At 61.9% G+C, this 12,837-nt stretch overlaps 1 protein-coding gene across 1 annotated transcript; it reads right to left on the bottom strand.

Annotated features, from left to right (window-relative positions):
- Positions 1–383: 383 nt before the first annotated feature.
- LOC141931819 (E3 ubiquitin-protein ligase TRIM7-like) lies at positions 384–6,332 on the bottom strand. Its single transcript, XM_074844428.1, has 7 exons — positions 5,886–6,332; positions 4,465–4,551; positions 3,894–4,124; positions 2,985–3,007; positions 2,550–2,665; positions 2,182–2,214; positions 384–1,080 (listed from the first exon to the last, which is right to left on the bottom strand). Exons 1-7 carry the CDS (start codon positions 6,282–6,284, stop codon positions 569–571), a joined length of 1,401 nt encoding a protein of 466 aa, XP_074700529.1. The 5' UTR covers positions 6,285–6,332; the 3' UTR covers positions 384–568.
- Between the last annotated feature and the right edge of the window lie 6,505 nt (positions 6,333–12,837).

The following is a 12,837-nucleotide window of genomic DNA, read 5'->3' as shown; positions in this document are numbered from 1 at the left end:
GCAGGGTCAGACTGGCTCTTAGGAAGGATTTCTTTGCAGAAGGGGTTGTTGGGCGTTGGAATGGGCTGCCCAGGGCAGGGGGGGAGTCCCCATCCCTGGAGGGGTTGAAGAGTCGGGTTGACCCAGCGCTGAGGGATCTGGTGGAGTTGGGAACGGTCAGGGTGAGGTTCATGGTTGGGCTGGAGGAGCTTCAAGGGCTTTTCCAACTGAGATGATTCTGGGATTCTGTGACCCATGCAGTGCTGCCAAAGACTGGCATGGGCAGTCAGAGCATCTTCCTTGCCTCTCTCCTCTTATTTATGTGTGTCCTCAGTGCCCGTGGGGACAGGTGGGACACTGTCACTGTGAGATCCAGCCAGGATACCAGCATGCACACACCCCCAGGCAGGACAACACATCTTTAATGCTCCAAAGGACTTGGCAGGAGGAGACGCAGCAACATGCAGAGGGGATCCAGCGCAGGCACAGCTGCAGCGAGTTTGCAATGCAATGCTGCACCGTTCCCACGCCTCCTGCCTGCTCAGCTGGCGAAGGGCACGGGCAGGGGACTGGGAGGCATCCAAGCCCCTCAGTCACACAGCTGGATATAGGTTTCTTGTGACCAGAGCCAAAAGTATGGGAAGACCTTCTCGGTGAAGGAGGCCTTGAACTGCAAGATCTGCGTCATGTTCTCTGCATTGTAGAAGGTCACTTGGCCCGCTTCGTAGTCCAGGTGGACCCTGATTCTCCGGGGCTCTTCCTCCAGTTCCAGCGGGACGGGGGGCATGTGGAGCGCCGTGTACTGGCGATTCCAGTCCAGCCGCAGGGCCCAGATCTTCCCCAGGGCCATGGTGAGCGAGTCCTTCCTCCGCACAGACTCCACGGCCACCCCCACGGCCCAGCTGTCCCCGTCCCCTACCTCCACCTCCCAGTAATGCCTCCCGCCCATGAACCCCCGGCAGCCCAGGACGCTGGGGCTGCCCGTGAATCTCTTGGGGGTGTCGGAGAGGTTTTGCTGTCTGTCTCCCAGCCGCACGGTTTTGCGGTCCTTTGAGAGGGTCAGGTCCGAGCTTGCCGTCTCGGGGTCCAGTGTCACCTTCACTAATGCACAACAGAGAGAAAAATCAGTCCGTGGCCTGCCAAGGAGCGGACCAGCACCTCTCCCTCCTCTTCCACGGGGTTGGGACGTGTCCTGTGAGCGATACAGGCACTCCTGCCCTGCGAGCACACACCCGCAGCCCCCTCGGGTGGCACGGGACACTGGGTGCCCTCCACATCAGCACCCACAGGCAAAGCAACGCTCCCTGAAGCAGGACTGAGCCGGGCAGTGTCCCCACAGACGCCAATGGACTTCGCTAAACCCGCTTTGCTAATCCTGTGCTGGGTATTGCTGGGTCTAAGCATGACGGGGCTGCAGCCAGGCTGGGTGCGGAGGAGCAGTACGTCCCCGTGGGTGTGAGGAAGACAGCAGTGGTACCAGGCCAGGCCCTGCTCCAGTGACTAGGGGGATGAATGCTCACCAAAGGGAAAACCAGCTCCTAACCCCGCTCCGCCGAGTGACCAGGCAACCTCACTGCGGAGCCGGAGCTGCCCGTTCATGTGGGATGTTCTGCTGCCATCCCGCGGCCGTCCCACAAGGCCACAGCGGTGTCACTGCGCAGTGCCACCGCCCCCGGGCCCTCTGCTAAACCTCTGGGTCCCCGGCTCACGGTGGGAACCACAGTGTGGGGGAAACTGAGGCATGTCAGGTCCCTCATCCTGAAGACTGAGAGGGCAGAGACCGGCCTTAGCACAAACGGCACCTGTGATGCTGCCAGGACCGTGTGGACCCCGAGCACCTGCAAAAGCCTTTCTGATCTGTGCCTAAAAGCCAGCTCAGACCGCATACGGCCCCTCTGCTTAACTAGGCACAGCCTTACACATTGCGGCATAAAAATAAAGTCTCCAGAGACAGGGAAGCCGAGGGCCTCGTGTTGTCCCAGCCCCCGTTTGGTGTTAGAGGACAACATTGCTGGACGCTGCCTGGCGTGGGGACGGACCTGGACTTTTATAGCAGCCCTAGTCAAAAGAAAGGTACATGGATTTAGACAGACCCTGGATTTAGATGTTGTGGTTTGAGCCCATCTCTGTGCAGGGACATAAGGAAACTCATTCTGGAAAGCTTTTCTCCCTCATTTGTGCCCATCAGCTCCAGAAACTCACCCCTTTCTCTGTCGATTTTGCTCAGCAGGTTCACTAGAGGAAGAAAAGGAAGATGCATGAGTGTCTCTCCTCTCGTGGCATCTCTCCTGCTCCCCATCAGGACTGCGAGCCAGACCCGGAGCTCGCTCCCCAGCTCCCACAGCCCCAGGCTCCAGCAAAGCCCATCTCGGAGATGGGTCCTGTCGGGATCGGGTGTGTTTTGCTCCCAGACCCTGGGGCAGAGGCAGCAGGCAGTGAGGCTCTCCTGCCGCAGCCGAGCCCAGGGGAAGCACAGCACGAAGACAACAGTGCCCGGTGCCCCAGGGCAGCAGCACACCCGCCTGGGGCCCGGACACAGCCAGGCACCGCTCGCCACTTCTTTGCTTTACCTTTGAATTTGGCCACTGCGTCCACAACCAGCTGGCTTGTCTCAGAGAGGCTCTCAAGGGTCCTCTGCAGCTCCGGGGAAACCGGCTCCGGGATCGGGGCCTTCACCGCCTCGCAGCTGAGGGGGAAACACCATGGAGAAGAGCTCTGACCCCAGCAGTCAGCCAACACCCGGCGCCAGGAGGGAAACAGGGGAGAAAATCCCCTACAGCAACAGAACTCAAGGGAGCTGTGTTCCAGCTACTGGCACATGAAACCCATCTCTAACAGGGCTGCAACGATCTCTAGTTCCAGACAACATCACATTAAATCCCAAAGACTCAGCAGGGCAAAGCCGCCTCCCTCCTGGCTGCTGCTGCTCAGCCGCCTGCAGTGTTTCCAAACCTCTGCCCAAAAGAGCCACATGGGAGGAGAGTGACGCTGGGCCCGTTTCGTACCTGCTCAGGGTTTTGCCAACATCCTGGAAGAGAGAAAACACCAGGTCAGCTCTGGCCCTGCCAAGAAGGACCATGGACCCTGTGGCAGTGAGTTACAGTCACTCCCCTGCTGCATGAAGCAGGGCGATGGGGACCGGGGTGGGGTCACACTGCTGTCCCGGGGACCCTCTGGTGACTTGCTCCCCCAAATCCTGGCTTTCCCTTAGAATCACAGAATCATGTAGATTGGAAAAGCCCTTGAAGATCCTCCAGCCCAACCATGAACCTCACCCTGACCGTTCCCAACTCCACCAGATCCCTCAGCGCTGGGTCAACCCGACTCTTCAACCCCTCCAGGGATGGGGACTCCCCCCCTGCCCTGGGCAGCCCACTCCAACGCCCAACAACCCCTTCTGCAAAGAAATCCTTCCTAAGAGCCAGTCTGACCCTGCCCTGGCGCAGCTTGAGGCCATTCCCTCTTGGCCTGGCGCTGGTTCCTTGGCTCAAGAGACTCATCCCCCCTCTCTGCACCCTCCTTTCAGGGAGTTGTAGAGGGCCATGAGGTCTCCCCTCAGCCTCCTCTTCTCTAGACTAAACAACCCCAGTTCCCTCAGCCGCTCCCCATCAGACCTGTGCTCCAGACCCTGCACCAGCTCCGTTGCCCTTCTCTGGACACGCTCGAGTCATTCAATGGCCTTTTTGGAGTGAGGGGCCCAAAACTGAACCCACTCATCTGAGGGGCGGCCTCACACTGTGGTGCGCAGCTTGGCAGGCCCAGACTCCCCCCAGCCCCACCACACACCGCGGTGTCCCGGCCTGGCCGCCGGCACGCAGGCTCTGGGCTCCGCCGGGATGCCGGGGGCACCCCCAGCCCTCACCAGGGTCTGGGGGGGGGGTGTCACAGCGCGCGGGTGGGTGACGCAGCCTCACCATAAGAAATTCAACCACAGGCTGGTCACGTTTCTTCTCTATCTCCACAATCAGTGTGTCCAGCAGCGATTTCCTCTCTGAAACGCTGGAGACGTACCGGCGGCGCTCCTCGGCGAGCTCCTGGTGTGCCTGGGCGAGCTGGGCGAGCAGGACACCCTCCTGCTCCTGCAGGAACCGCTGCAGCTGCTCGAAGGCGTCGCGCAGCCTCTGCCGCTCCGAGGTCACCTTCCCCTGCAAGGCACCCGCGCGGGGGCCCCTGAGCCATCCCCTCCTCCGGCTGCCTCCGCACCAGCACGGGTGCTGCAGGGAGGGGGCACGGGGAAAAGGGGAAGAGTTTTTGGAGAGGAAAAGCTGGAAGAGGGGAGAGGGGGAGATGGAGCCAAGATGACAGCAGAGTCTGAATGAGAGCAGGATGGACAGAAGGATATATGGGATGGATGGAGAGGGCGAGAGAAAAGAGTGTCGTTATGGAACAGGAGATAAATATATACAGGGAGAGGGAAAGAGGGGACACGCCCGCAGAGACGGGTGGGTAAGTGCAGGAGCATGGCGTGCGCACGGAGAGACACACCAGCAGGCCATCGCTTTTCTTTTCTCCTTCGGGCTTAAAGTCTTCTTTCTCTTTCTGTAGAAAAACCAGGTTGTCCTGGAGCGTCTCCTGGGGGAAAAAAAAAAAGCGTATTTGGTGATTTTGGGATTACATTTGCAGCAGCGAGGTGATGTCACCAAACGGTCCCTTGTGGGGACAACACTGCTCTGGGGGGGGGGTGAGCTGAGCAATGTGGGGAGGGGAAAAGCTCCGAGCCAGCACCCACCTCCCCTCTTCCAGACGGGCGAGGGAGATCCCCCCGCGCAGCTGGGTTGGCCAGAAACATTTCTGGAATAGCTTCATGTGGAAACCCTGAAGTTTGTGGGTTTTGGGTTTGGTTTGTTGGTTTTTGGTTTTGTTTTTTTTTTTAATTAGGAAAAACAACTTTTAGTGTTGGAAGTGGGATTTGTGGGCAGAGGTTTGCAGTGACAGTGTGTCTCAGACGTGCTCTGTGAATTCACTGGAGTACTTCAAAAAAAAACCCGTGGCAGAGCGAGTTGCTGGTGTGGGGGACCCCAGCCCGTGTCCCGGGGTGGGGGGAGAGACCGTGTCCCCTTGTCACCATGGCCCCATCCCTGGCTGGGGACAGCTGGGGCACTGGGGACCTGGCAGGGCCTCAGAGGGGTGAGCGGCGAGAGGGACCTGCACTGCTGGGGGGAGGCGATAGGGGGTGGGAGCCGTGGGCGAACCGGCAGCCCCAGCAGGGTGGGGGGGACCCCAGCCCACAGCCGGTCAGGGACCCCAAACCACGGCCATGTGGGGACCCTAAGCCATAGCCAGATGGGGACCCTGACCCATACCCAGAGGGGACCCCAGCCAGCAGCTGGATGAGGACCCAAATCCGTGGCTGGACAGGGACCCTGACCTGTGCACCAAGGGGACCCCAGCCCCTGCCCAGAGGGGACCCAGATCCATGCCTACGGGGGACCCCAACCCCTCCCCGGAGGGGACCCCAACCCATGGAGGGGACCCCAGCCCATGTGCAGAGGGGACCCCAACCCCTGCCCGGAGGGGACCTCCACCCATGGAGGGGACCCCAGCCCATGTGCAGAGGGGACCCCAGCCCCTGCCCAGAGGGGATCCCAGCCTGTGCCGGGAAGGGACCCCAGATTTGTACCTGGAGGGGACTCCAGCCCGTGCCCAGAGGGGACCCAGATCCATGGAGGGGACCCCAGCCCCTGCCCAGAGGGGACCCTGACCCACACCCTGAGGGGACCCCAACCCATGGAGGGGACCCCAGCCCCTGCCCAGAGGGAACCCCAACCTTTGTTGCCCCGGGGGGCCGCCAGCCCCTGCCCTGGGAGGAGCCCCCGACCTGTGCCCCGAGGGGCTCTCCCCCAGCCCCCCAGCGGGGCAGGGACCCACCCCTCTCCCCGGGGGCCCCCGTCCCGGCCGGCCCCTACCCGCAGCTCCCGGGCGGCCTCCTCGGCGGGGCGGGCGCGGTGGTGGCGGTGGGGGGATCCCTCCCGGCACTGGGGGCACAGCGGCCCGCGGCAGCTCTCGCAGAAGAGCGCCAGGGCCTCGCCGTGCCGCGGGCAGCGCGGCCGCCGCGCCTCGTCCTCCAGGGCCGCCGCCATGGCACCCAGCGGGCGGTTGGGCCGCAGCGAGCCGGGGGGGACGGTGGCGCGGCACTGCGGGCAGGCGGCGGGGCGCGGCGGGGTCCCCAGCACGGCCGCCAGGCAGCGTCCGCAGAAGTTGTGGCCGCACTCGGTGATGACGGGCTCGGAGAAGAGCTCCAGGCACACGGGGCAAGTGGCCTCGGCCTGCAGGCTCTCGCCCAGGGCCAGCACGGCCCGCGCCATGCTCGCCACCGGCCGCCGCGCTTCCCGGAAAGGGCGCGGGGACGGGACGCTGCGCCCGGCGGGGCGGGCAGGGCCGAGGGCAGGGCCGAGGGCAGGGCTACGGGCAGGGCTGCGGGCAGGGCTACAGACAGGGCTGCAGGCAGGGCTGCGGGCAGGGCTACAGACAGGGCTGCGGGCAGGGCTACAGACAGGGCCGAGGGCAGGGCTACAGACAGGGCTGCGGGCAGGGTTACAGGCAGGGCTACAGACAGGGCTGCGGGCAGGGCTACGGGCAGGGCTACAGACAGGGCTGCGGGCAGGGCTACAGGCAGGGCTGTGGGCAGGGCTACAGACAGGGCTACAGACAGGGCTGCGGGCACGGCTACAGGCAGGGGTACAGACAGGGCTGCGGGCAGGGCCGAGGGCAGGGCTACAGGCAGGGCTGCGGGCAGGGCCCCGCGGGGCTGGGGGGGGGACTGCGGAGGAACGGGTTTGTGTGTGCGCGCGTGTGTGTATGTGTGTGCACGTGTGCGCACGCGTGTTGTGCGCTCGTATGTGTGTGCATGCATGTCCGGGCACGTGTCTGTGTGTGCATGCATGTGCACATGTCGTGTGCTTATATGTGTGTGCATACATGTGCATACGTGTCTGTGTGTGTATGCGTGTCCGTGCACGTGTATATGTGTGCACGCATGTCTTGCGCTTCTATGAGTGTACATACATGTGCATAGGTGTCTGGGCACGTGTATGTGTGTGCGTGTGTGTTCATGCACATATATGTGTGCGCATACATGTGCATGCGTGTCATACGTTCATATGTGTGTATGCATGTGCATACATGTCTGTGCACGTGTCTGTGTGTGCATGCATATCCATGCATATATATGTGTGTGCATGCATGTGCACGCATGTCTTGTGCTTCTATGAGTGTACATGCATGTGCATACGTGTCTGTGCACGTGTCTGTGTGTGCATGTGTGTCCATGCACATATATGTGTGTGCATGCATGTTGTGTGCTTGTATGCATGTTCATGTGTGTGCACGCACATGTGTGTGCATACATGTCCATGCACATATATGTATATGCATGCATGTGCATGTGTGTCTTACACTCGTATGTGTGTGCATACATGTGCATACGTGTCTGTGTGTGCATGCATGTCTGTGCACGTGAATGCATGCGCATGCCTGTCCACATGTGTATGTGTGTGCAGGCACGTGTGTGTAGGTGTGTCCATGCACTGGCACGTGCATACACGTGCGTGTGCGTGCAGGCGTGCTGGCACGCAGGTGTGTGTGTGTTGGCATGTGCATGTGTCTGTAGGTGTGTGTGCGGTCACATGCGCAGGCGTGCACCAGCGTGCTTGCGTGTTGATGCATGCATGCATGGGTGTGTACATGTGTGTCTTTGTACTGGGGTGTGCGAGTGGGTGCGTGCGTGGGTGCATATGTGTATTTGCACATGTGTGTATACACGTACACGCATGTGTATGTGCATGCATGCATCTGTGTTGGCACGTGTACGTATGTCAGTGCATGTATGTGTGCATGCGTGTGCCTATGTGTAGCCACGTGTGTTGGTGTGTGTACCTGCACGTGTGTTGGCACGCGTGTGTCTGTACCGGTGTGCTCCTGTCTTGACATGCACGTATGTGGGTGTGAGTCTGCACGTTTGTGCGGGGACGGGGAAGGGGTCTGCCCCCTGTCAGGGGGAGTCCCCATCCCTGGAGGGGTTGAAGAGTCGGGTTGACCCAGCGCTGAGGGATCTGGTGGAATTGGGAACGGTCAGGGTGAGGTTCATGGTTGGACTGGAGGAGCTTCAAGGGCTTTTCCAACCCAGAGGATTCTGTGAAAAAATTCTGCGTGTGCGTGCATTTGTGTGTGCGTGTGGGCGCCGGTGTGTCCCCGTACACCCATTTGGTTGTTGGTGTGGGGGTGTACGTCTGCGTGTGTGCCGGGAGGTGGCTCCGCGTGTTCACATGTGTGTGCGTGTGCGTGTGGGGCGTGCCTGCAGCCTTGTGTTTACATGCATGTGTGCGCGCACACGTGGGGGTCTGTCTCTCCCCTTGTGCGTGCGTTCATCTGCCTGGATCTCGGCACACACGTGTGAGCGTGACTGCGGGTGCAAACCGCGGCAGAACGAGCCGGGAAGCGCCGGGGGCAGCACCGCTTCAATAAATTTCATCCTTTATAACCTCGAACACGCGGGGGGAGCTTCACCCCGGCTCGGGCCATGGCGGGCAGGTCGGGGATGCGCAGCAGGATCCGTCCCCAGGCCTCGCGCTTCCAGGAGCCGCTTCCCACCCGCCAGGGTTGGGGGTTAACGCCGTTGAAGGGATTTTTGTCAGCGCGGCAGCTGTGACCCGCGGGAGCCGAGCGGGAGCCGGGCCCTGAGCCGCTTCCCTCGGCCCCTTCCTGCGCGCATGAAATCCCCCCAAACAGAGCGGCCGCCGCGGGGCAGGGGGGCCCCAGCTTCCATCCCTGCACCCCACAGCTCTCCCAGCGGCTCCTTTGCTCTCACCCCAGCCCCAAAACACCCGGAGGGCAGGGAAGAGAAGGCAGCCCCCGGGAGCCCCCCCGAACCCCCTGGTGTGTCCCTGCAGGCTGCGGGGGCACGTCCCCTCTGTGCTGCTCAGCCCCTGCGGGTGCTGGGTGCCCAAAATCAGCCCCCCGACGTGTTCAGCCCTCGGTTCTGCTCCTCCACCACCCAGGGCCCAAGCAGTGACCCCGGTGCTTTGGGGGGTACCGCGCACCCCTGCTGGTGGCAGCTGGGCTGTCCCCGGCAATAAAGCAGCGGAACAAGGTGGCTGCTGGGTCGGGCCAAACCTCTGGGGACAGGAGCCCCCAAAGATTTGGTCCTGCTACAGGATGGTGTCGTTAAACCCCCAGTCGAGCGCTGTTTTAGCTGAGGACTCCCCAAATGAACCCGCCTGCAATTAAGCTGAGGGTGCTGATAACTTGCAGACAACGTGGGGGGGCAGCGAGGCTGCTCACGGCACATGCCACCCCCAAATTTGTGCCCTGCAGCCCCGCCACCTCTGCGGTTTTTTGGCGCTGCTGCCACCCTGAGCTCGGTGCCTGCCGGGGCCGGTGGCTGTGTTGTCCCCCCTCTCACGACGTGGGGGCTGCGGCTGCAGACTGTTGACGTTGGAGCTGCTGAAGGTCACCTGGATGTTGTTAAATCCTGGCAGTGTCCAGCGATTGCTGCCGGGGTGTGCGTGTGCGCGGCCGGCGAGCGGCGGCATGAGCAGGGCAGCAGTGGCTGCGCGGGGCCCAGGGACACCCAGCAGAGTGTGGCTGCTGCCAGCGAGGAGGGCGCTGCCCGTTCCCAAGGCTCCTCAGGCAGGTCCTGGGCCTGCAGCGGGGCTCTCTGCTAGTCTGGGCACCGAAGTGCCAAAAAAAAAGCTGAATCCACCCATTTTTAGGAAGCAAAAAGGTGGCTGCCGCGTCTGTGGCACTGCTGGCATGACGCACACAAGCTGCCGAGAACCAGTGTCAGTTCTGCTTTTAATTTCTTTATTCCCTCTAATTGCATTCAGTCCTGATGAGGGGGATGTGGGGCGGCTGCCGAGGGGCAGGGGACGGGTGAGGGGCCGCAGCCAGGCCCCCCTGTCCTGCGCCAGCATCTCCCTCCCGAGCCATCAGCCCCGTCGCAGCACGTTTAAGCCGCATCAGACTGCACGCTGTGACCTGAAACCCCAAACTGCTCCCAGGGAGCCTCAGGCAGCACCTGGCAGCGGGAACGCCGGAACCTCAGCTGGAGCCTGCCCTGGCAGCCCCGAAACGCTCCTCTGCGGCGGTGACCGGCTGGCGGCTCTCAGCAGCTTTCCACGCTTTCTAGCGCAGAAGAGGCTGTACATTACAAATTTAGGAGGGGTTCATACGCGTGGAAAGTCCTGCAGTGAGGACTTTGGTTCTGCAGAGGCATGAACAGGTCCCGACAACTCATCCCATCATCGCTCTGTTTATTGATGCCACTGTCCAACACGAGATCTGACACCGCCTTCCCCACGGCACCCGTCGGCCAGGAGCCCGGCGCGCACCGGGGAGCTGCTGTCACTGCTGCAGCCGCGGCGCAGCCCCTTCGGGCGCATCTCACCCCGGAGATGTGGCGAGGCGAGCCCGGACCGCGGAGAACCGAGCCGTGGAGACGGGAGCTCAAACCAGCAGCGAGGAGACTGACCCATGTCCCACCCACCGCCACTACGGCCGCAGCCGCGGGGCGAGGGACCCCGGGGAGGTGTCCTGCAGGCAGCCCCGAGCTGGCCAGGGCTTTTGTGGGAGCCAGCCTGGGACGCGCTCCTCGGTCTGGGGCAGGAGTCCTGCTGCTCCGGCTGCTGGGAGCGTGCGGTCAACCCCGCCGGCAAAGGGCGAGGGCAGCCTGCTCGCCGTGTTTCGGAGGGAGCAGAAGAGCAATTAAAACACGCCGAGGCCTTGCGCGCAGGTACATCACGACCCCGCGGCAAGACCCCCATTACAAACCGCTCCCGCGTCTCGCGCCGGCCGGCGATGCCTTCGCTGAGCTCTCGTGGCGGCGGCGGGCCGGGGTTGCCACTCGCCGGAAAGGCGCTGCCGCTGCGGAAGGAGTAAGCGCTAGAAATGAGTGTTTGGAGGAGCCTTGCTGATGGGGTCCTACCAGAAAAAGGTTCTTTTACTGCAACTAGTATTTTATTCTATTGTATAACTCATGAGTGCATCACAGCCCCGAGAGCCGGGCAGGCACCTATCAGCGCTTCAAATCTAGACACACGGAGAACTTCCTCGTCATCTGGATCTATTTATTACTCACCTCCCCCCGGCCGGGAGCTCCTGGTCGCCACACGCTGCTGAGTGGCTGTCGCGTCCAGCCCGGAAAGCTGGGACGAGGCAGCACCTCTGCAGAGCTCCTGGACAAAGGTGACTGTGCCAGAATCAGCCTACAGAGCATTTAAAAAAAAAAAAAAAAAAAAAAAAATCTTGGCGATCCTAGGTTTGCTTATCAAATAAAAAGTTCCTCCACATTTATTAAAAAACCAAACAGTAGATTTAAAAAGCAGTTAAGAGTCCTACTCCGGCAAAACACCCTGCACAGGTTTCTTTTGTTGTTGGTTTGTTTGCTTTTTTCTGACGGTGAGGATTCCCCCTAAATCAGCTGCTGCTGTTAATTTTATTTATATATAATCTTTTAATTTTGCCGCGCGTTGCTTGCTTTAATTAATTAATTTATTTCCAATCAGCCTAGCCGTCTCCACCAGACCAGCGGCGCTACCACACAAAGCTTCCTTGATGTCCATGCCCTGAGCCGGGGGTGGGGGGGAGATGGAGGGAGGGTGGGAGAGATGAGCGGAGGAGGAGGAGGAGGAGGAGGAGGAGGAGGAAGAGAAGGAGGGGGGCTGGAGGGAGGGCTGGAGGGAGGGAGGGAGAGGAAGCCGTCGGCAGCCCCTCACTCTCCCATGTGCGTCCTCAGGTGGTACTTGAGGGACTGCTTGTAGCGGAAGCACTTGGTGCACTCGGTGCAGGGGTAGGGCCGCTCGCCGGTGTGCGCCCGCTGGTGCTCCAGGAGGTGATGCTTCTGGGTGAAGTTCTTGCCGCACTCACTGCAGTGGTAGGGCCGCTCGCCCGTGTGGATGCGCTGGTGCTCCAGGAGATGGTGCTTGCGGATAAAACCCTTGCCGCAGACAGCGCAGGCGTGCGGGCGCTCCCGGGTGTGGATGCGGTAATGGTTGGTGAGCTTGGACTTCTCGCTGAAGGTCTTCTCGCACTGGCTGCACTGGTAGGGCCGCTCGCCGGTGTGAGTCCGCTGGTGCCGCAGGAGGTGGGAGGGCCGGGTGAAGTTCTTCCCGCACTGGGGGCAGAGGAAGGCCATCTCGCTCTTGCCGGCGTGGATCCTCTGGTGCATGATGAGGCTGATCTGCAGGCGGAAGCTCCGCCGGCACTCGCCGCAGGTGAAGGGCCGCTCCCCGACATGGGTGATCTGGTGTTTGCTGAGGCTCGACTTGTGGCTGAAGCTGCTCTCGCACTCGGAGCACTTGTAGGGCTTCCCCGGAGGCGGGGGCCGCGCCTGGGGCTTGAGGCCGTGCTCGGGGCGCCGGGGGACCCCCACGCCCCGGCGCGTGTGGCTGCGCTGGTGCAGCAGGAACTGCTGCTTGTTGCGGAAGCTGAGGTCGCAGTCGTGGCACTCGTAGGGCCCTTCCTTGAGGTGGTTGCGCTGGTGGATCATGAAGTTGATCTTGAGCATGAAGCTCTTCCCGCACTCGGGGCAGATGTAGGGTCTCTCCCTTGTCCGGTTCCGCTGCTGGGCGATGGCCGGCTTCATCTCCCCGGAGTCCCTCTCGCAGGCGGGGGGCTTTCCCACGCGGGCGGCCGCCAGGCTCCTGGGCTGCGTTTTGGAGCTGCACTGCGCCTCGCAGCCCAGCCCGGCCTCGTGGCTGGGGAACGCCGGCGGCTCGGTCCTGCCCGAGAACATGGCGCACGGCTCCAGGGTGTCGGGGTCGTCCTCCTCCTCCTCCTCCTCCGTCTTGATCACGATCCCGTCCTCTGAGGGGGAAAACCGGAACAGCGTTAGGGTCATCGGGCAGGACGCGGTGGCCTTTT

The sequence above is a fragment of the Strix aluco genome, chromosome 1 (assembly GCF_031877795.1).
Source record: "Strix aluco isolate bStrAlu1 chromosome 1, bStrAlu1.hap1, whole genome shotgun sequence".
NCBI lineage: Eukaryota > Metazoa > Chordata > Aves > Strigiformes > Strigidae > Strix > Strix aluco.
Note: the sequence above shows the minus strand (reverse complement) of the source record. Positions and strands in the feature narration are given on the sequence as shown.

Coding starts and splice junctions, on each gene's coding strand:
- LOC141931819 (XM_074844428.1), bottom strand. CDS start 6,284: ATGGCGCGGGCCGTGCTGGCCCTGGGCGAGAGCCTGCAGGCCGAGGCC. Junction 2,215..2,549: donor CGCAGTGGCCAAATTCAAAG/GTAAAGCAAAGA, acceptor TTCTTCCTCTAG/TGAACCTGCTGAGCAAAATC. Junction 1,081..2,181: donor CAAAATCGACAGAGAAAGGG/GTGAGTTTCTGG, acceptor GTTGTGCATTAG/TGAAGGTGACACTGGACCCC.